Here is a 24,980-nt window from a genome sequence, read left to right as displayed (position 1 = left end):
CCTACACCACCGGCGGTTATTACATCACCGGCTAGGACTGCTTCACCACCAACGATTACTCACTCGTCACAGTCATCACAAGCGATGACTGCTTTGTCACCTGCAATAATTGCTCCGTCACCATCTAAATCTGGAGCCACGAACTTGTCCATATCCAAGCTATTCCTTAGGATCGTCACAATTTCTACTTTTGCTTATGTTGTTTCCTTCAATTTAATTTAGTTGAAATAATTTTTATGTTTTTATTTAATGGATTGTTAAGAAATAAATTAGTGATATTTATTATCTTTTTCAAGGCAATTTAATTAGTTAGTTGTTTTTAGGGGCATTTGGCTGAAAATACAAGAAACAAAAGATATTGAAGTAACTATACACACAACTTTTTAATTAGGTACGCGGATATAGCCGTCAATGTGAACTTACCGATTTGTCCTCTACGCAGGTTATGCATCACAAAAGAGTGTGTCAGAGATGTCAGAGGAATGAGACGGTTTTGTTTTCATTTGTTCCCACTTGTAGTAAAAGTGAAACACGAGTGAAGGCGCGTGAGGAACACGTAAGAAAGATAAGTAGTATACCATTTTTCTTCATATATTCCTTGTACACTTTCATAGATATCAATTAAAAAAAGTCATAATCCTTATTTGTACTTGTTTTATCGTTCTCACATTATAGAAACAACAGTTGTTTGGATAATACGTAACACTATCAACTAGTGTCGGAATTATTTAAGTAACATAAGATTTATTTGTAGTGACCTCGTATTACACAAACTTAACATAACCATTAATATATTACAAAGGATCATAGCTGGGAATTTTTAAGAAGGATAGCTAGTAATAGAAGACATAACACCAAAAAAAAAAATTTAACTGAAAGAGGAGAACATTAATAGTAAATATTAAGACAACAGATAAGAAACATGAGTGCACAACAAGGGTTCGGAATACATCTACTTTTTTCATGTAAAAGATGATGACGGCAGTAGCTATAGCAAACCCACCACCAGAATAAAGAACAAGGTTACGGAACACCTTCTGGGTCTCATTGATATGTGCTGAAATGTGATCTTCAATTGCCTTCAAACTTTCATTTATTGACCCAGAAGACCGAGAAACCTCTAATGCAGCAATCTGAGCATTAGCTCGACGTAGAGCGATCGTCAAAGCCTTGATTTCTTCAGCCTGGGTAAGGATTTTCTCCCTTGCCTCCAAAAGACTTTGCTTCTGCCAACGACATGATTTCTCCTTGTCATGCCAAACCACAAAACCATGTTCATCGCATTTGTAAAATCGCCTTCCAGGATTCTCTTCAGTCCACGCCATTGTCAAGGCAGTCGGTTGTGAACAGTGGCAAGGTGGATCTTCATTGTTTGGAGTTGAACGAATTGACGCCGAGGAAGTCTGACTATACGCCATGATTGTTTGCTGTTAAGAAGGAGACGATGCAGAACCTAATGATTTACAGTTCAGTTTTTATGTCTCTAATGGAAGGTTCGAGTACATAAGACGTGTAGCATTTTGGGCCAGTTGTTTAACTTTAAAAATATAAATTATGTGGATAAAAAACGAACAACAATTCATTTACTTACCGGTCGAACGAAGCTGGTAACCCGACATCAAATTTTTATTAGTTGCTAACCAATTCTATGGTAAACCAAACCGATTGAAGATAATAACTGTAATATTTTAATTTAAAATTAGTAATATCATTAGTGTGTCAGAGATATTATCATCATGATATCCTACCCTAATCATGAATAGTGACACCTACGTATAGGTAGCTGGCTGCATTTAATGCTATGTTCCTTAAGGTTGTAAAGCTGTATAACTGTAACTATCTATCCCCATTTAGCTATAAATTAAGACTCCCATCATCACCAACTTAGTAAGAAAAGCAAACGTCCTTTTCCGTTTTGTCTTACAGATTCCGGATAATCACCTGTGGGAACAGCTTTAAAGGTACATGGCTGGTCTCCATCTAGGGTTTTGTATTTTTGTTAAGCTAAACAGTTAAAATATCAGAAAGTTTTCAGTTTTGACCTTGTGTACTTTTAAAAATGATCCGACCTTACGATATCTTGTTATTTTTTACAGATGGGAACGTTTGTGAGAATTGTTCAAGGTGTTTGGGAAAAGACCTTGACCGGGGAGTGGAGGTTTGATGAAAACCCAGCTTTGGAAGGAGAGACTGTGTTAATCAAACCCGAGGACTCTTACGAAGGTTTGGTGGAGATGATTCGTATAAGGCTTACTCTAGGAGTCCTCACTCCCGTCGCCTTAACATATCAGCTCCCGGATTGGATGCTCCTTCCTGAAGGTTCAAGGACCCCACCGATTACTTTGTCAGCCGATAAAGATGTCGAGACCATGCTTAGTGTGAGGGAGTATATGACAGAACCGGTTATGTATGTGACTAGCGGACCTGAGCTAGTTGCTAAATACCAGTTTCTTTGTCGAACCCCCTCCAAAATAGGAGAGAACAGTTTCCTAGGAGAGGGAGTAACCGAAGAACAGCATCACCATGCCATAAAAGGTATGTATTTTTGTAGTAGCAAACGTTATAGTTTTGTTTAAAACAACAGAGCAACCGTCTAGCATATGGCTTACCTAAATAATAATGTTCTAATTTTCTTTTGGTTGACAGAACTCGTGGGGGGGGGGGGGGGGGGGGCACCCCATTGTTTATAGCAAGACTATGTTGGAGATGTTGTTCAATGAACCCCAGTTGCTCATCGTCTATCGTGTCTCTCTTGAGATAGAGATGGTTTATGCGCCATCTAATGAAGATAGGGAGGAATTTCCCCGCCTAACTGTCGATGATATGATCGCAATAGTGGAAGGGGAACCCTTGTCTACGGAAGAGGAAAGGAACAATGTGCCAAACGAAGAGGGTATTATATTCTAAAACTCTTTAATATTTAACTTAGCCATAGACTGGAAAGTTAACGTAACATATATCTTACTGCTTACATATGAACTATTAAACATTAACCGTTAGAGTTAAGAAATATTAATATTCACATAAACATGTAGTGTTAGTAGTTGATGTTTAAACGTTGATGGTTAGAGTCCCCACTTTTTGTTATGTGTTTAGTTCTTCCACCAAAACTAGTCTAATCTCCAGCTATTATATTAAACCGTCAAGAAGAAAGCTGTTTGGAGTTGAAAATTATGATTCTGACACGTATTTTTTATAACTCGCAGTTTTGCACGGCGAACCAATGGATCTTGAGCAGCTCCAACCTACATTTCCTAATTTCCAAGCTCCGAACATACAAGGCCATTTGACGCCACTGGAAGTCGAACCTCTTAGTCAAATACCTCGCTTCCCACCTACATGGGAAGAAGAACATGAGGAAGAGGCTTACTGGGAGGAAATGTTGGATGCTGAACGTCACTTTGCAGTCAATGTCCCGCCAGCACCGCATCCAACTAACGGTGTGTTAGGCCTTCCAATAGGTCCAAATCTGAGGGTCACTGCACCACCAACACCCACGAGTGTTCTGATTGTTGATGATGATGAAGCGTCTTACACTGCTTCTTCAGACGCTCTAAATGACAGCGAGAATAACCTTGTGTTACCTCCACCAATACCAAACTCTGAAAATGTTATTAACCTCTCGGAAGCAGTAGGGCAAGGTTGTAGTACTCATAAATACGAAAATATTATATATGGCGTCAAAATATTTCTAAATAAATATTATTAAATCCATAGTTGTCTTGGAACATGCAGGAGAGGATTCGGCCGCTATACAGAATGGAATAACCGCACCATTAACTCAGCATGCCAATGGTGGACCACCTACTGCCAATCCCAACAACGGCGGGCCAAGTCTCGATCTCACACTTGGTATTGGAAACCACGGCCACACTGCCGCTGAAGCAACCATCGAAATCGAGGACTCTGAATCTGATGTCGACGGGGACAGTGGTGGGTTTGGGTCTGATCCCTTCTTTTAAAATCCTTAAAATAAATAAGTTGTGGGACTGTATGTAAAATATCAGTAGGGGGTGATCCTTTTTTGTGTATCAAAATATCCGGATCGTTGCAATATCAACTATGTATGGGGCCTTTTGTATGTAAAATATCAATGTAAAATAGGTTTGCTCTATTATAAGTTCCGTGCAACTAAATTTCAAAACACAAATCCCTCTGTAGGAAACATAACTCTTGCACCAGACGATCTATTTGAAGGAATGATGTTTAAAAACAAAGGACACTTCAAACAACATATGGCACTCTATGCTTTGCGCAATAAATTCAGGTTCAAAAACACATGTTCATCACCAGACGTAATGGTGATGAATTGCATGAGTGGAACATGCCAGTGGCGAGTATATGCAACGAAGATGAAAAATGTGGAAAACTATGAAGTCAGAAAAGCCAAATTACATCATACATGTTCCGTTGATGACCGTGTTGGTAATTCAGCTACTAACCTTATCTAACATTTTCCTTCGTTCGTTCACTAATCCGGTTCCGAAAAAAAAAGTTTTGATAGTAAAAATGAGTCAGTATAAAAGACAATTAATTTCCAAAAAATAACGTTAATATAAATATTAACTTTGACTTTTACCATACATGTTCCGTTGATGATCGTCAATCTGTGTATCTTATATATTCACAAAAATAAAACCAGGCTAGGAAAAGGAGAAAGAAAAGTAAAAAGTGTGTTATTTTGCCAACTTGTGGGTGAAAAAACTTGTGGAGACTAACGTCAGTCCATGGATCATCTTCTTTTTCACTTTTTTTTCTCTCACATTCTCTGCATCTCTAATATCATAACTTAAAGCTTATCGGATGTTTGAAGATGATCAAATGGATAATCAATTTGTATGCCATCTTCTAAACTTCAATATCTTAACTAGAAGTTAAAATTGCACACCTAACTCCTAAGTTGTTTTGTTATATTGAATATTTTTTTTAAAAGACAAGAAAAAAAAACCTAAAACATTTCATCAATTTACCATACATGTTCCTTTGAATTTTCACTCCAGTTATGCTTTAGAATATGAAGATATTAACGTCAATCTCTGTAACGACTTTCTTATTGCAGGTTATGAACGACAAGCCACACAATGGGGTCATTGGAGAGGTGATGAGGTCCAGATATGCTGGAAATAGTGGTCCACCAAGGCCTAATGAAATTATTCAAGTAATATTGGGTGATCACAATGTTAACATCTCCTATTGGAAAGCTTGGCGTTCGAGAGAGGTTGCACTCGATTATGCTAAAGGCTCTTCAGGTGAATCATATAAGCTGCTTCCGGATTACCTCCAAAGACTCGTTGTTGCAAACCCAGGAACAATTACTCATATGGAGACACAATTCGAAGCAGGATTTGGGCATAGGTTCAAGTACATGGTTTTAGCTCTTGCTGCTTCGGTTAATGGATTCAAACGCATGCGTAGTGTCATTATAATCGATGGCACACATTTGCGAGGTAAGTATGGTGGATGTTTAATGACCGCATCAGCCCAATAAGTTTTTCCTCTAGCCATTGGAATTGTTGATAGTGAAAATGACAAGGCATGGGAGTGGTTTTTCAAGATGCTCTTGCATTTCATCCCAAACAAAGAGGAAACTGTATTTGTTTCGGATAGGCACTCGTCTATTTACTACGGGATATCAAAGGTTAGTAATTTGTTTGCATACTTTAATTATACCAAAGGAAATCATTATACGGAAGAAACGAAATATTATATAATAAAGCATTAGCTCGACGTTGTATGACATGTAATGTTAGCAATGAATAATATAAACTCATGGTTGCTGCGGGGGACGTGCAGGTTTATCCAGAAGCCCAACATTGTGCATGCATATTACATTTGAAACGTAACATACGTACCTATTTCAAGAACAAGCATCTTTCTTACCTAGTTGGTAAAGCAGCACGGGCATATCGGCTTCCAGAATTCTACGCCGTTTTCAACGAAATAAAGATGATAAATGCATCTTGCGCAGAATACCTAATAGACATTGGGTTTAAACATTGGACGCGTGTGCATTTTACTGGAAATCGATACGACGTTATGACTAGCAACATTGCCGAGAGTTGGAACTCCGTTCTTCGTGAAGCAAGGGAGTATCCTATAATGGCATTGGTTGAATATATTAGATCAAAACTGATGACTTGATTTTCAGAAAGACGTAATGTTACCGACAATGGGAGTGGCCGTTTCACCCCACGTGTGCTAGAGATAGTAGCTGGAAATTTTGAGCAAAGCGGAGGGATGCTTGCAACTAAGATAAATAGTTTGGAATACGAAGTGCAGGACAAAGAAGGAGCATCGTTCCACGTCAATCTTTCAACTAACAGTTGCACTTGTAATGTCTTCCAAACACTACTTATACCATGTCCACACGCTATTTCAGCTGCAATCAAAGCAAAAGTGAGGGTGGAAACACTTGTTTCTGAAGTTTACAGTTTAGAGTGTCTTGCGTCAGCTTACAAAGATGATATATTTCCCATCAGCAAGATCAATACCGAACAGAATCAGCAAAGCGGAGCAGGTGATTTGGATATCCTCCCGCCAGCAACCAAACGACCACCAGGCCGTCCCCGTAAGAGCAAGATACTATCAACCGGCGAAATAAGGGTATCCATGCTTTAGTAGATCATTTATGTTCCCATTGAACTATTGACTGATGAATTTTTTTTTTCAGATGAAAGCTCCAAGAAAGAAACATGTTTGTAGCCGGTGCAAAGGAAGTGGACACAATCGGGCTACATGTAAAGCTGCGATATAAAAAACTTATGAAGTGAAGAGATGTTGGCATTTCTCGGATGATGAAGGTGTTGGAAAGGCAAGGTGGACTGCTGCTAGGCAGAAATCATAATAAATAAGCTTTGTAAAATAGTTTCTACGAATGGATGGAGGCAGGAAAGTATTAAGCCCGAGATTGTAATATAAATAAGAATGCCAATGTTTGTTATAAATTACAAATACTCGCTTGTCTATCACCACTAAATATATTAAGAGAAGTGGATAATATTGTCTTGAAAACTAAACTATACGTTCACCAAAAAGTAAACATTACAAATCTGGGCTTCCTATTACAATAGTAGTAAATTCGATAACGGATTTATGTAACATAGGAAAAGAGGTATGCCACTATAACTTAGACTGAACTACTAATATAATTGTTATGGTTATACCGAATTAACTTCCTACAGTTTAATAAAATGCCGGTTTATGCAAACCGATTCCCCTATTGATCACTTCTTACATATACTAGCGTATTATAGTGAGTATACATGTTACACTTAAACCGGCTATAATCCACTATATCTAATATACTATTACTAATATACTATTACCACAAGTATGAGAGTTATTGTTTAGCGACAAGATCCTTATACACAATGATTACCTATTACAACCCATGCAATAAAAAGTTAATTCGGTAAACTAGTGCTTATAATACAATATCCATTACAGTAAACCCGTAAAGTAGAGAGTCTGAATCCAAATAGTACAAACGATAACCATACAACATAGCACAACCTTATTATACATGAACTAGAACATATCTTCACACTCAAAAGCCATAACCGCAGCACTCCTACCTGCTTCCACAAGAACATCAGTATTGATATTCTTGCATGCTTCAAGACCGTAAACAGCATGGGTGGACATAAATAGCACAGCCATCAGCCCAGTGTCGGCTGGATTTTGGGTTTGAGCAAGATCTTTGGGACGCTCAACAGCAAAACGTTTTGGTTCATCAGTTCCACTTACTTGCATAGAGAGTCTGAGAAGATACGACAACATAACCAAGTGAGGTTGTAGATGTTTCTCCATAATTGCATCAGTGAACAAGGAGGTATTGCTATCTAGAACTGTTATTTTTCCACGATTGTGATCCACACATATACCTACCCAATGTTTCTTCCCCACATTTAGTGGAAAGTAATACCGGGTAGGCTGGAGGAATGAATCTTCCCTTGTTGTAAATATTTTAACCACTCCTCTGGGGAAAATGTAGGCATTTTTTTTCCTACTCTTACGAAACTTGGGATATGTCTTTGTGATTGTGGAGGCATATGTATTGTCAAGAAATACATCCCTGTGCTGAGTATGTGCAGTAAATTGTTGTTGAACAGTATATTGCACAAGTCGTATAAGTATGTCAACAACCTGCGAAAAACACACGGTTATATACAAATTATTGTTTTAAATATTGTAACAGACCGTAAAGAATTAGTTAATGTCTGAAAGTGAAAACAATGGTCAACCTTTGAGGTGAGAAACTTCGATCTCTCTGCAATTAGTAGAATATCTTTTCCTAACACCGAGACTCCACTGACTTTATAAACACTGATCGCACAACTTAAAAACAAATGTTTAATACACTAGTTATTTTCCTTAGAGTAAGTACTCTAAGAAAGAGTGAGAAATATTGGAATTACTTACAAATGTCGGTTTACTCTCTGTAAAAGCCGTTCATACTTCCTATCGATCTGATTTCGTTCATGACTTGAAAATATGAAGTTCTGGGATTTCTTCACACGTGACCCAATCTCCGGACCACATTCGTAATCCGCCAAAAGTGCATGAGGAACACACTTTTGTCTTTTGCTTTTCCGATACTGATGTCGTACTTCAATGTTATCAACAGCCTTGACAATAGACTCAGGCTGATGACGCACAGACTCCTTGAAAGTAATACCATGATTCCCATTCAACGCCTCTTCTTGCGTTAAACCGAGAGAAAAAGAAGGCATATCCATGGCTGGTCCCTGTACCCTGTTCTCTTCCTCCTATACAGAATAAGAATAAAGAACATGAAATTGTAATGCATCACTTTGTAGATATAATTGACAAATATATATTTCGGAAAAATATAAAGACAATCAGACCAATGGTTGATTGATTTCAACTGCCCGTTGATGATTCTGGCTATGAGCTGAAAGTGCAAAACTGTCATTAACGTTATCACCTCCAGCTTCAAAATATAAACCTCCCTCATTATATTTTGGAGTGGGATTCTCCCCCTACAAACGGAAAAAAGAAAACGAAGAACACATCTCCCCAATTCAGCATGCTAGGAGACTCCCTTGCAACATTTAAAATTGGTATAGAATAAAATTAACCTGGCATAAACGCGGCGAATTTGGGGGAGTGGAGTACGAACTTAGATTACCAAGAATGTTATGGATAGTTTGATCATTTGCTTCTCTAACTGGACTCGAATTTGAATCCGGCACAATGCCATTTTGTCTAACCGCTGTATTTGTTAGGTTCTCTTCAATCGTTGCTGGAGCAGCACCTTCCTCTTTAGTCAACGCAATAACCAAATGCCTAACCGACTCTAGCATTTCTTCTTTTAACTTCCCAAAAACAGAGTGAACAAGTCCAACCAAAGATCCCTCTATTGAATCTACCCTCCTACAAGCTTGCATGATATTCCCGTCCATAGTTTGAAACTCTGGTTTCATTTTCTCAATAACAAGGGAAGCAATGTAACCTGGATCGTTTGAAGTGTTTAGGACAGGCAGTTTCTTCGATTTCTTAGCCTTCGATGTCAGATTATCGGTTTCTCTCATGCGATCTACATCTAACTTACTCAGCCCACCAACAAACATGGACTTCGTGAACTGAAAGTTTGTATTGATGAGATATACCATGTTGTTAACCTTTTCATCATCTTCCTCGTCAGACCAGACCAAATTTGACTCGTCTATGGGTCTCAATGGGTCTTCATCAATTATACTTCTAACAAAAACCTGGAACACACAATACGTAGGCTGAGTCTTTAACTAATTCTAGCAAACATTGCCTTTTAGAACAAAGTTATCTGAGCCGAATATAAATCGTAAAACCGGATATAAATCGCAAAACACAAATTCAATGGACTTCAAACTATTTTTAGTTCCCAAAAAACCACTCCAAAAGACCATGACTTGTTCGTAAAAAAATGTATAGTTTATGCAAATTTCTTACATCAGTTTGCTTGTCAACGTTTCTTGCGTGACCAGGACTAAGCGTCTTTCTCTTTGGTTTCTCACTCATACCATCATATTCTTCGTCGCTGTCTCCTTCGGAATCAGAACACGTTTCCTGGACAACTTCAGTAAGAGAGGGGACGGCCTCAACCATCACAAGCTGCAAGGCAAGTGCAAATCCTTTAACAGCAATGGTATTCTGTGACAGAGCAACCTCGTCTCTCTCTTTGATACTTTTTTTTTTTAAATATATATATTATTTATAAATCCCGGAAGGGCATCAAAGTTGAATACAAACATGACTCGAACAAAATGATCTAGATCAACATCTTTACAACTCTAGTTTCGCACCACCACCTATCCGGCGCGTTCTGCTAGAGCGTTCGATAATCACTAGACTACCAAATACCGTTCTTTTCTATTGACGTTAAACCTCGGGAATGTGGATTTTTCCTTGTTGCCTCGGATGCCGGAGTTCCCGGGACGTCGCCTGAAGTAGATAGTATTCAGTGATCTTGCCAAGCTTGCATTCTTCCTTGTCCATTAAGCACGAGACACCAAAGGAGAGAAGGGACGATGACAGCATACCTGAGGAGCGCTATCGGAGTCCCACTGCACACTCGCCTTCGACGCAAAAAGTCGGGCTTGATCTCAGTCGCCACACATCACTTAGGAGAGCCTCAAATAACCTGCACAGAACCAGCCAAAGACACTACTGACTAGATCAAGCAACCCACATCATACTGGGAAATGCCTATGACCAACCGAGACGCTGAAGCGAGTATGACCAAACTCACAACACCGGTTGTTGCCTTTGAGAACCAAAGGCCAATCTTCTGTGACTTGAAAAATCCATCCTCCGGCGTCAGTAGAGGATGTCAAAGTAACCCGATGAGACCAAAGACTACAGAGGAGAAGCCGTCGCGGCAACTCAGTAGTTCTAAAGCAAAGTTAAGAACGAAGATCCAAAGCTAGAAGGAGCTCCTTAAAGGTCGTCAACCAGCCATAGACGACCGGAATTCAAACAATGGGAGAGCCTCACGAACCGGAACCGAGCTGAGCACCACTACCGACTGCATACTGCAGCTCGTGACTCGCCTCCGAGAAAACCCCAAGAGCTAACTTGGCTTCACCGAAGAAGGGACGAGCCTCCACGACGCCGCAGAAGACCGTTAATCCTCTCAGTTAAGCCGAGACCCACCATCAACAGACTCTCTTTGATACTTCCCATAAGCATGTCGAAAGCAAGTCTTCCCCATGGGTAAGAAAAAAATTCGTCCAGATCTTCAATAGCCTCAGCATGTTCTCTACAAATTTTCATCTTCATGTTTGTTGGGAGAAGAACAGAAGATAATATCGCCAAGCATGCGTATTTGATACGCACAACCCGATCTGCAACTGTACGCCTCGTAAGCAACTTGATCACAGAAGCCACTGTAGCTACCTCAGCTTTTCCAAATAGGGAAGGCCAGTATGGTTTTTCGGAAATAGTTTCTTTGAGCTTCATCTTTGATTTCATTGGAAACTTTCCACATGGTAGACCGGTCACAATCGCAAATTCTCTAAGGGAAAACCGCATTGGTTTACCAGCAAAACGGAACCAAGCTTCATGTTTTTTTTTTCGTTTTCAACTGCCTCGATAGTATGAATCTGGCGAATCTCCCGGAAAAAACTGGTTTGTCCACAATCTCCAGAATTTTCCCAAACGCAGATCTCTGTATAATCTGTACTTCCTCCTCTTCTAATGCATTAAAGATGCGGTTAATGGCTCCGGATGAGAGATAGGTGAGAACACGCACGCCGACTGGTTCTTCTCCAACTGCAAACATCATCTCAGGGATCGGTCTGACGGGTTGTTCTTCCGGTGGATCAGAACAATCAACTAGCCTGACAGAAACCATATTTTCTCGTTTGCGTCTTCGATGTATTTATTTTTGTTGGTATTCTTTCTTCTCAGCTGCAATTTCGTCTCCTTCGTATACGCTTAAATAACCAGATGAAAGAGAAAGTTCTGTAATTAAAAAGCTGAGAAATGTTTATGATCAATTTAATTTCACCTATTGCCGACTGATTCTTATCTTTAGCTGCGTGAAGTACACGAGGTTGACGTGAAAGTGATGCTTATGTGCTTTTATTGCTACTTCTACTAGGACCTATAGAATAGGTTAGCTGTCCGCAATAGGGTTGTCAGATATAGTCTATAGGGGTATTTTGGGACATATGCACCAAGTCAACAGTGACGAAAAGCCACTATGCCAATTCCCTAAATAATCTTCTGTCCGTTGATATCGGACGCAATTACTCTTGTTTTTATTTGCTCGATATTTTTACTTCTCTTTATACAAGTCATCGTATTTATCTTTTCTGAGTACTTTTTCTTTGTCTATCCAATCTTTTTTCTACGAAACCGTATCAAACAAAATACTGAATAAAGCTGGATGTGCACGACATAGTATAATAATTACATTTATTTTTTTAATCTACAAAAATTTCAACCTCTTTTTAAACAGAAAATGAGCCGTATAATATTTTGATATCAAATTAAATCACTGCCATTATGATGTAGCATAATTCTGTTAGTGATTTATTATATTGATTTATACTTGGGAAAATTGGGAAAAAGAGACACTTTGAAGTTTGATTTGTCTCAATAAGATTTTTTGAAGATTTTTTGGGAAACTAAAATTTTATTTCCTGTTAATACCATAATACCCTTGTACTTAACCAAATAATACGAATTTTAAATATAAATTATAATTTTGTAATTGATTTAATATTAATTAAAAAAATAAAAACAAACAGGTAAAAACAAAAGGGAAAAAGAAACACGGTTAAAGGGTTTAGGGTAAATCTAATAACTTTTTTTATCTCGTCTTTTCCGCCGTTTCTCTTCACTCCTTCCATGGCGATTTAGGGTTACGAGTTCTTCATCATGGTTCCGTGAATCATTTTCTCTCTAACCTTGTTTTTGTCATTTTCCTCTTCGTTCTTAAACACTACATTCAAGGAAATCGAAGTCTTCTTCCTCAACGAGTTTCGTTCGACGGTTCTTTGCAAAATCGAAGTGTTATTCCGTTAATTTCATCAAAATCTCACGTTTCTTCACACTAAGTATGTGATTTCTTCTATTGATTCTCTTAAGAGATCCCTTCTCTACACTTTAGATTTGCTTAAAAATGATTTGTCATCTTTCTTAAACTAAGTTAGTTCCCTTAGTTTTATGGGTTGATTAATCATCTTAAAACCGATTTGCCATGCATGTTATTGTTTTTGATTTGTAAAGAGTATCGATTTAGGTTTTTGGAAAACGGAAATTTTTGGGTCTCGGAATATTATACTAGTTGTCGTTTGATTATAATGTTACACAATTAGATTCGTTGATGTATGCATGTAATGTTTGTTGTTCTGTGAAAAGTTAGATATATGTGGAACATGTGTTTTAAAGTACGTAGATTGTAGAAGTGAAAGTATATTTTGGTTTTTATCTTTTGTTTGTGCTCTCATTACAATCTTTTATCTTTGATTGTAGGTATGTCTGGGGAGTTACCAAAGCGGATTATTAAGGAGGGTGAGGAAATCCAAGTGACTCAGATCAATAACAACTGCAGGATGGTATGTTATATGGAAAGATTGGAGGTATGGCTGCCAAAGGAGTTGAATTAAGTGAAGAAAGATCGGGTTTTTGCTCAGATTTTTAAATTGTACGAGAATGGTTTGGGTTACTCGGCGAGAGTGATACACAGCTTCTTGTGTAGGGAGCTGGTGACTTACAAAAACCATGAGCTCTGGTGTGCCTTTCCGAGGAGACCACTTCAATTTTCTTTGGTAGAGTACCACGCAGTTACCGGGCTTCAGTGCCACACTAGTCTATCACGTAAGGAGTTGGTTGACTTCGAGGATGATGGTGGTTTCTGCAGCATAGTGGTGAGGAGAAAAGAGGGAGTAACTATCTTGGACCTTTGGAAGAATCACCATGAAGCTGTTAAGAAGTGGAGTAATGCTGACCGAATTAAGTTTTCCGCAGATTTCGGCACATTCCATCTAACAAATTTTCATTTCTATTCTTAAATTTGTTTTTTTTTAACCCTAACCATAAAATCTTGATTTCATTATTTCATTATTATTTATAAATAACATAGTCACAGGAAAAAATAGAATTAAACCCCATCCAATGCATACATATTATTTTTAAAGATCAAACAAATGATAGTCTAATAATTTTTTATTGAGTATATAAGATTTATAGTCTTATATTTTATATTTTGTTTTGCGTCAAACAATTTTTGTATTACTCAAATTTTAGATGGTGTCTCACTAATAAAATCGAAAGAAAACAACCGACAAATATAATATTTTGTGGAAAGATCTAACCCTCATAGCTAAGACATACACTGTAGATTTGTTTAGATGAGGAATATATCTAATTTTGAAGTCTTGAAAATGTTCTTTTACTTTGCTACTTCCTTGAGCTTCGTGAAAATATATACCATAGACTTGGAATTTTGAATTATGTCCTAGAAGTATGTACCGAAAGCTTGAACTATCGAATGTGGGAGCATATATAAGCTTTATAGACTAGAAAAGTGCTTCGATTTCTGAGTCTGGACGACACCGTCTCCGCCTTTGGTTTCTCGTTTATAGTAGTTGAATCTCCCTGATGATCCTTTCTAAACACAACCAAAACACTTCGTTTACTATGTCTTGGTTGTTTTGGGGGTACACTACCCCCAAAGTCGAGTTAGCCTTTAAAATTATGAAAGAAGTCATTTCTCCTTCTTAAGAGTAGGACACCAACTTTCTTCTCCTGCCTAAGCGATTGTCGGCTCCTGGACCGGGTTTTTTCCATGCCGCCGGTTAAAATGGAAAGCTTCTTTTGTTTCAATATTTCAAAATATGGAAGGATCTGAACTAAGATTGACCTATAAAAGGGTTTCTCAAACCCTAAAACAAGGGATCGATTATTCAAAACTTTGACTATAGAGTTAGGCAGATATAACTAGGGTTACTATACCTAAAAGTTATAGTTCCAACTCTATTGATATAAAAATACAATAATTTTGATATTTGACTCTTGTCCTTATATACTATTTGCTTCATGTTTCGTAGCTAGCATCATGAAGAACCCTACTTAAAATTACCCTAATAGTTAGGCGCTAGAAGGAGGGGGTAGCCAAGACTATGTGATGATGACATAAAGTGAGCATATCGAACCACCTTTTATCACCATGGTTAAAACCAAGTTACAAGCCAAGTTCACAGCCATGCAGAGGAAAATCACTGAGATGCACACTGTTAGGGTATTCTTTTTTTGCAAGTGATTCATGCTTAGAAGGAGACAAGTCGTCGTAGTGCTTTCTCTTGCTTCAGTTGTTGATAAATCAGAAGATCATGCCTTTAGACTACCGCCATATGGGTATGAGTCAGTATATGTCGTCAATGTCTTGATAGCAGCATGAAAGATGGATCATAAGGCAGGAGATGCTTGTCTATAGTGACGACCGCATGGTCGTCCTGCTCTAGTTGATGGTTCATGCTTCCAAAGATGTCTTATGGGCTCTGAGTCATGGCACCATTAAACGTATTTGGATTTATAGTTGCATCCTTCATTGGGGATTGCCTACGTACCCCTCAGTTGGGGATCAAACAATTTGTAGTTCATATAATTGTGGGGGGTGGGGGGGGGGGGGGGGGGGGGGGGGAGGGGTGGCCTAGATGGGCACATTTCCTTGTGGACGCATGGCCTTGTGAGCACATGGCTCTATAGTTGATAGGAGTCATCTGCTCTAGAGGGTACATGGTTGGACCAGATGGTAGACTAGTCAATATGCTATAGTGAGCGTGGAGTATTCATGCTGATGGGCAGAAGATTATGGCCTAAACTAGTAAGTAGAATTGCAGACATGCTGCATTGAGCATAGAACTTTGTTTTGTTGATAGTAATTGCAAGGAATAAATAAACATTTGATGTTCTTAAATCCATTCACAAACCTTCTCTAAGAAAGATTTGAGCAACATATATGCACTTTATTTGAAATATGATTCACCTGTCATAGGCTATCGATGAAGATGGTCTTCTAGATCAGTTCTTGCCTTGTTGGTTGTAGAATTGATGTATTCTGTACATGGACTTCTTGACCTCGCTTATTTAGGGTTAGTAACCCCATATTTATAATAGAGTCGTGCATCTCTCCTAGAATTATGAAATATTCACTATATCCTTAAATAATATAATATTTCCAACTTTTTGAAGATAGCCATAGATATTTGAATACTTCCGGTTTCCCTTGGATTTAAGGAGATTCGACTATATCATGAGATATATGAATGTTCATAGGGCAAGTGAGCAGATTGGAACTCAACATGTTCCTGATCATGGCAAACCCACAAAAAGATGCAAATGGTATACGACTAAAGCAGAAATAGGCTTACACAAGTGATATATTATGGCTTTTACCACTTTTTGAGCCATATATAATATAAGTCATCTTAGAATCTTTATATTATGTTCGAGTATATTTTAGAGTTTTTTCAGATCTAAGTATGTTTTGGAGTATTGTGGAGATCATGTAGCCATTTGGAGTTTAAAGATGAGGAAACATGTAGCTGTGCAGAAAAACAAAAGTCATGGCCGAGATTTGAAGGAGTGTCGATCGACACTCTGTCCTGAATGAAGATCGACACTGACGCGAGTATGTGGGCCGACTCTATTTTCAGAATCAAGTTTGGCCTAGAAGTTTCTACAAATTACAAGATTACACATGGACATGTTTTGACCTATTTATATTGTTTTTGCAGCTATTGGTATACATGTTAATATGTATACTACTAATAATCTAAAATATATATATATATATATATATAATTAAAAATAATACTGGCGCGGCTGTGAGGATCAAGATCTAGTTTATATTGTTTTTGCAGCCATTGTTTAGCTAAGCTTTTTATTATTCTTACCGAGTTGTTGGAGAGAATATATCACTGTTTATTGCGATGTTTGAGTACATCGGCAAAATTTCAGGGGTACAAGTAGACAAATTTTGGAAGAATTTTAACTTTCTAGTGTTGCTACAGAAAATTTTCTAACTATTTATTAGTTAAAATGTAATTATTTATATAAATTGTATTTAAAAGTTATATTGTATTTTTGAAAATGCATATACTGTTAGATTTTTTTTTTGTAGACTAGCTTTTATTGGATTATTTTATTCGAGATGAAGTAATAATATTTTTTTTTTTTAATATGACAGAGGTCAACGATGATCTATTAAATTTTATTGCAAGAAATAGGAATGAGAAAGGTGGATTATACATGCAACCGTTACCTAACTCCCAACCATATCTCAACCCCATTCATTCATAATCCATTAATTTATCTTATTTGTGAACGAGTGAATTAAACTTATTTTCACAAATATAAATAATCAAATAGAATGAAGAGCCAGATTTTTCCTTTTTGACATATTTATTCTTACGTAAATAAACCAAGTAAACAATGTTGGCTCTCATTTGTCAAGAGAATATTTGCTCTTTTACATGTATGCATCGTCGGAATCACCTCATCTAACTTTATATTTCATGTGGAGCTAGGCATTATTAAAGAGACGATTGCCAAACTTCGAGATCCTTATATACCAAGAGAGCATAATCGGACTGAAATAGTTAAGTCATAATTGTTTGTAATTTCTATCGTTTAATTTTTTTGTTGATTGTTCTATTCCGGTCTGGTTTCCCAAACTACTTCAAGCTTGAATAATAGAATATCTTATTAATAATTTTTTAAAAATCTTTATATTTCATGTGGTAGACTTTTCTATTTAGAAAAAGTTCATAGGTAAATAGTTTATATGGTCAAAACTAAAACATAAACGTGAACTATGAACTTTTAACCATGGGTAAAGGGTGTAGTGGCTGGCGAGCTTTGGATTGCTAAGTAATTTAGGTTTGAAAGTACTGCACACCACTACATTCTATTATATAGACACATGAATATATATGGACCTATTGTATATAACCCATTTGAATACTTGAAAAATATATATATATATATATATATGATGCATCTCCACCTGAGGATTAGTATGAACCTTTTTACAGATCTGTCATACTCCATGTTAATAAAAATCCACTAAGACTTTTATAAAAAAATGTAATGTCAACAAGCATTTCAAGCTGAACGGTTTTGGTTTAGTCACTAACCCGACAAAGAGGTTTCAAAATTAAATTATAAGAAAGAACTTTAATATTACTCTCTCTTTTTCAAAATGTATATTTTGAAAATTTTACACAAATTAAAAACTATTTTAAATTTTTGTCATAAATGTATTATTTTATGATTAAATATTTTCTTTTAATTTTTTGCCAATCAAAACTCAATAAACACAATTAATTTATTTGAAGTTTACAATTTACAAATAAATAATGCAGTAAGAATGTATCTTTTTGAAACATTTTTTTCTAAAACATGAGTATTTTCGAAATGAAAGGAGTATATGCCACATACAAAACATTTTTAATATATATATATTTATATTACCTAAACTTTATAATATTAAATTGATGAAATGTTGTATTTTTAATAAATGTAATGTAAGGGAATAATAATCTCTAGATATGGTGATATGTTTTATTGTTTACATAAAATATGGCTATGAAATATTATGTGCTAGTTCTAGTATAAAGTAGGTTGATGAAAGATTGGTAACTAACAAGCAATGAACTGATATTGAACTGATATAGGACTTGCGCAGATTTCATATGATGGAAGCAAAACTGATATTAATCCAAAATATGATCTAATAAATGAAAGAACGTAAGAAAAAGAAAAGAGAAAACAAAAACATTGAAACAAATATTTTCTTATCTGATATTATGGATGTAAAATGAATAGATGTTGGTCCAAAGTACATGATAATCTAGTTACAAAAAAAAAGTACATGATAATCTAGTAAGTGTAAAGGGTGCACAATAATACATAACAATAATAACCAAGCAAGAACAACATAAGAAAAAAAAGAAGAACAATGAAAGGTTGGTTGCCTAAACCACCAAACCCTCTGTCAACGACCACTAATACAATTTAAATGGGTTTAACTAATTTTTCTTTATGTAGTGGTCGTTCCTTTCGTCACTTTTATATATCTATTACTAATACAAATAATTTCTTAGAACGGACATAAACCGACCAAAAAAACGAAATACACATACAACGCGATCGTCTTAGCCATGACTCATGTCCTCATTTGACGTATTAGCCTTTAAGAAAATTTGATGTTCTTTCATCACGGAACGGACGCTAGGAATTTAAATGTCTTCTTCATAACTTACTTAACTACTTCGACCACACAAAAAAAAAGCTTACCTAACTACTATTTAAAACTTATTTCTTTCGTTGTCTAACAAATACATTAACATAAACCATTTATACTATCAAAAGAGAAGAATTTTTAAAAAATCTACTTAAACAAAATTGTTGGACCATTTCATTTGACTTATAACTATTTTTTTGATCATATTTTATATTTCTCTAACCATATAAATACTTTACATAATTTAAATGAATTTATTTATTATTTTCCCATAATCTATTATATAATTTTTGTAATAATAAATTCCTATGAATATATAACAAATTATTCACATGTTTACACATGACGTGATCATTGTCATATATAGTTCCATTAATAGTATAAATTTTTCAATGGGTTAGTTATGTTTAATATATGTTGTAATGGAAAATCCTCTGGTGTATAACAAATGTTTTTCATTTTTATGTGAATTAGAAACTAAAAGCTTTAATGTCAACTATTCAAATATAAAACATTAATCTACTAATAATAGGAATCCCAATTAATTCCAAAGGTTGTGAATCCACTTATGTTGAAAGGTTGTGTCTTTTGAAAAAGAAGTGTAAAGGGTTGTGTCTTTTCTAAAAGTTATATGTTGTAAGGTTGTGTCTTTTCCAATTAATTCCTAAGGTTGTGAATCCACTTATGTTGAAAGGTTGTGTCTTTTGAAAAAGAAGTGTAAAGGGTTGTGTCTTTTCTAAAAGTTCTATGTTGTAAGGTTGTATCTTTTCCAATTAATTCATAAGGTTGTGAACTTCAGTTATGTTGAAAGGTTGTGTCTTTTGAAAAATATGTGTAGAGGGTTGTGTCTTTTCTAAAAGTTCTATTGTGTAAGGTTGTGTCCTTCTAAAAATTATCTAAAAGTTGTGACTATTCATACAATTTTTAAAAACAACAATTTTAAGCGAAATGATAAAATATATATACTTAAAAAGACATAAGATAAAGATGCAATTTTTCAAGTCAAAAGTGATAATAAACAAAACAACATAATATATGTTGAAAAACATAAATTAAAAAAATACAATTTAAAAATAAAATCAGTTATAAACGAAAAAGTACCTTGAATGGTTATAAACGATAATGTACTTTAAACAGTCATGAGCAGAATTAAAATGAAAAGACATGTCCCTATGAATTAATTGGGTTTGCTAACCATTTAAATGAATCATTGCAATTGTTTGGATGAACATTTACAACTGTTTAATTGAACTGTTACGACCTTACATGATTAACCATTGTAAGTTTTGATCTTCAACCATTGCAACATTTAGTTACAAATCATTGTAATTCTATTAACCATTGCAATAGTTGGTGGTTAAGCATTGCAATCTTTGGTCTTCTACATATAGTAGTTGTGAACAATGAAAAAATCAAACAACAAAAAAATATCAGAACAAATAAAAAATAGATCAAAAGGAAAAAGATTCACTGCTCCAAAGGATCATAAAATATTTTTATAGGATAAGACAAATAAATTTATCTTTTCTTTTAAGCAAATATACAAAAGATATAAACAAAGTTTCCAAGTTTTATATGTGTTTTCTCCAAAATATTTTAGCAAAAATCTTTTTACTCTTCAAATGCTAATCAATTATGGTTCAGAAATGCATGTGTGGCAAAAGATTTATTTGAAGGAGATGAAGAGTGGCATGATACAATTAAAAGGCATCAATTTGGGACACACGAAATCAATTTGTATTTACCAATCATATTATTAATTTACTGGAAAGTTACAAATTCATTACAATTATGAAATTCATATTGAAAATAATCTCCTTAAGACATAGAGTTCCAGCAGAAAAATCGGGGAATTTTTTTTTACAACAAACTCGTGGTTCATTTCCAAATGATAATTAATAATGGTGTTTTATTATTTTCTAATACAACAAATTTCTATATCTATAATCGTTAACAATTCTATTTCTTCAACCTTAAAAAGTTTATAAACATTAAAAAGTTGGTGTTTACAGTTATAATAAAAATGACATTACTAAAATGATTCTTAAGATCAGTTACAAAAAATAGATTCTTAAGATACATAAATTAAGATAATAAGAATATGTGTTGTAAAGATGAAGAGTTATTGTGTCTCACACAAATGCACCAAGTGCTGTTGAATCTATGTACCAGAAGATAAGAAAATAAATAGCGCTTGTTAAGAAATGAAGATGATGATGGAATTGAGGTTTATGGTAAATGTTAATAATTATATTTGATCAAAAAAGTAAACATTAATATATTAATCTAAGAGGTGTGTGCATGTTTAAAAAATACGAATGAGGAGTTGCAAGTTAAAGAGACGGTTACAAACTTAACTTCTCTTTAATTTGTAACCTTCATTTTGTTATTAAATATTTTTTATTTAACATTACTTGTCGAAAACTAAACTGTCAAAAAGTTTAGTCAATACTTTATTGTAGTCTCATAATCACATCTCTGTAATTTCTGAGTATATTTTCTAAAAGTGTCTAAAATGTATATTTTCTCTAATTAAATATCAAAGTTGTGATTTTCATCATATTGTATCTTTCATCTTAAAAATGACATTATTTAAAAAATGTTATGAAAATATATAAGTATATATCTATTCATCTTAACAATATGTTTTTCATTTTAAGAATTATGTTGGTGTAAAAGAAGTAGTCAAGTGTATAAGGATGTATCTTTTCATCTTAGAAATTGCTTTTATTAAAAATAAATTGTCAAAATGTCAAAAAGTGTATATTTTCTCTAAATAAATGTCAAAAGTTACAATTTTTCATCTTAAATAATTTTTTATTAAAAATTTTGTCAAAAATATATGAATATGTATCTTCTCTTTTATATATAATGTGACATACTTTTTTCTAAAATGAATTCCCGTGCGACATCGCACGGGTTTCCTTTCCTAGTTTAATTAATTACATACAATTAATTATTAATTTTTGATCTTACATTTTTATATATGAACTAAATGATTAATAGTATCATAAAAATATCAAATGAGTCTAAACGGGTTGGAGATTTAAATTTAATTAGTAAAAAAATATTGGTTTAAATAGGACATGTTTATTTACTTTATAAGTTCAAACAATGCATATGATACGTTTTATTGAATTTTCACAAATGTAAAATATCTTGCGATTTAAATCGGGCAGTTTAGGTTGTTGGGAAAAAAAAATAGGATACATAATTAACTATGAATTATTTGAATAAAAAATATTTGAGTCATTAATTTTTTTTATTTTGCATAATTTGGTTTATAAATATTATTTTTAGGATATTTGGTTATTTAGAAATTAAATAGAATTAATATTTGTAGGTATATAATTTTTATTTTAAAATTTTAAGTACTCATTTGGTTCTCAGTTCGGTTTCTATTTCTCGGTTCCAAAGATATAGAATATGCTCGGTTATTATGAAATTCAGCTTAATTTTGGTTTTTTTTTCAGTTTGGTACAGTTTAGTGCACCCAGGTAAATGTACTCAAATCTATACATTACCTTATATAGAAATTATATAAATAAATTATTTAATCTTAAAAATAAACATGTGCTTTCTAAACGCGGATCAAAATCTAGTTGTAGTATTATTTCATTAGGCACAAATAAATATTTTTCTAATTTTCCAAACAAGCTTACAATACATCCTAGTTATTGCAAGAACTGCCCCATATGTTATATATTTCAGAGATTACTGAACTCATAGGATAAATAATTAACTATTAATTATTTGAATAAAAAATATTCGAGTCATTAATTTTTTTCTTTTCCATAATTTGGTTTATAAATAGTATTTTTAGGATATTTGGTTATTTAGAAACTAAATATAATTAATATATGTAGGTATATAATTTTTATTTTAAAAATTTAAGTACTCATTTGGTTCTCAGTTTGGTTTCTATTTCTCGGTTCCAAAGATATAGAATATGCTCGGTTATTATGAAATTCAGTTTAATTTTGTTTTTTTTCAGTTTGGTACGGTTCAGTACACCCGGAAAAATATACTCAAACCTATACATTATCTTATATAGAAATTATATAAAAATAAATTATTTAATTTTAAAAATAAACATGTGCTTTCTAAGCGCGGATCAAAATCTAGTTGTAGTATTATTTCATTAGGCACAAATGAATGTTTTTTCTAATTTTACAAACAAGCTTACAATACATCCTAGTTATTGCAAGAACTGACCCATATGTTATATATTTCAGATATTACTGAACTCAGGTGAAATAAGCCATAGCATCGTTTATCGGATTACAATAAATTTCTCGAGAAAAAAAATACTATGAAATACTTTAACACACAAAAAAAATACTTTAAACACACAAGCATGTTCAGGTAACATATAATGCAAATACTGTTAGAGTAAGCTTGAAAGAAGCTTGAGAGAGAAGCAATCCTAATCCTAGTTGAATTAAGATCATAAAGAGATAATGATGATGAGATAAGGAAATATATATATTAATGAGATTACTTATAGGATTAGGATTGTATGCATCTATATATAAAGATGCCGATATGATATATTGTGATTGTGAGAAAGATTTGAGATTGTGAAAGGCTTAAGTTTTTGAGCTAGTTTTCTTAAGCAATAAAGAGATTGTTCTTGTTAACTTGTGAGTTCTTATTCCAAGCTTTACAACAATATTTGGCATCAGAGCCATGCTGATATCGTGGTTGCAAAGTCGAAGGATGGAGGTGGTTCATCGTCAATCAAGTGTCATGTTCTTACGTCAACTAACTATACCGTATGGGCCATGAGAATGAAAATTCTACTCAAAGTGCATAAGGTATGGGAAGTTGTTGAAGCTGAGGTTCAAGACAATGAGAAGAGTAATATGGCTATGCGCTCATATTTCAGTCGATACCAGAGACACTGATATTACAAGTTGGAGAGTTAGAAACCGCAAAGAAGGTATGTGATGCGATTCGAACCAGACATGTGGGAGCTGAGCGTGTCAAAGATGCAAGGTTACATACGTTAATGGCAGATTTTGATCGTCTTACGATGAAAGAGACATAGACAATTGACGAATTCGTTGGTAAACTATCAGACATATCATCAAAATCAATGGCACTAGGAGAGGAGATCGAAGAAGCGAAGCTTGTTAAAAAGTTTCTTAAGTGTCTACCTCGCAAGAAGTACATACATATTGTAGCTTCTTTGGAACAAGTCCTAGACCTCAAAACCACAAGCTTTGAGGATATTATAGGATGTCTAAAAGCTTATGAGGAGCGTGTCTACGAAGAAGAAGATAATCAAGAAGATCAAAGTAAGCTTATGTATGCAAACGGTGAACCTCAACAATACCAAACACACGATTACAACAACAATTATAGAGGCAGAGATCGTGGAGGACGGTTCTATAATAGAGGACGTGGCCGTGGTCGGTTTAATGGAGCAAGGGATGCATCAAGACTTACATGTTTTAGATGCGATAAAACAAGACATGTTGCAAACGACTGTCTAGATTGGTTGCTTAAGCTACAAGAAACACAAGAAAATGACAATACGTCAACACAAGAGGCAGATGAATTGTTGATGCATGAGATAGTTTACCTAAATGAAGAAAAGATTGTACCAAACAACTATGAAAGAAGAGACGGTGATGACAACATCTGGTATCTGGATAACGGGGCTAGTAATCATATGAGTGGTGATCGTAGATATTTTGCTTATGTTGATGATTCAGTT

The 24,980-nt window shown here is 34.7% G+C and overlaps 2 protein-coding genes across 3 annotated transcripts; one reads left to right on the top strand and one right to left on the bottom strand.

Moving 5' to 3' along the window:
• Window positions 1–849: 849 nt before the first annotated feature.
• LOC103833579 lies at window positions 850–14,195 on the bottom strand. Of its 2 annotated transcripts, none has more exons than XM_009109660.3 (7): window positions 11,178–14,195; window positions 9,952–10,187; window positions 9,102–9,734; window positions 8,868–9,002; window positions 8,422–8,768; window positions 8,244–8,337; window positions 850–8,145 (listed from the first exon to the last, which is right to left on the bottom strand). In XM_009109660.3, exons 1-7 carry the CDS (start codon window positions 11,530–11,532, stop codon window positions 7,528–7,530), a joined length of 2,418 nt encoding a protein of 805 aa, XP_009107908.2. In that variant the 5' UTR covers window positions 11,533–14,195; the 3' UTR covers window positions 850–7,527. The 2 variants fall into 2 exon arrangements, with proteins under 2 accessions (XP_009107908.2, XP_009107909.2); XM_009109661.3 differs by having other exon boundaries at window positions 8,244–8,325; window positions 11,178–14,193.
• LOC108869299 lies at window positions 5,015–6,754 on the top strand. Its single transcript, XM_018653539.1, has 3 exons — window positions 5,015–5,447; window positions 6,149–6,603; window positions 6,671–6,754. Exons 1-3 carry the CDS (start codon window positions 5,015–5,017, stop codon window positions 6,752–6,754), a joined length of 972 nt encoding a protein of 323 aa, XP_018509055.1.
• Window positions 14,196–24,980: the final 10,785 nt, after the last annotated feature.

The sequence above is a fragment of the Brassica rapa genome, chromosome A08, assembly GCF_000309985.2.
Source record: "Brassica rapa cultivar Chiifu-401-42 chromosome A08, CAAS_Brap_v3.01, whole genome shotgun sequence".
Classification (NCBI taxonomy): domain Eukaryota; kingdom Viridiplantae; phylum Streptophyta; class Magnoliopsida; order Brassicales; family Brassicaceae; genus Brassica; species Brassica rapa.
This window is presented reverse-complemented; position numbering and strand designations above follow the sequence as displayed.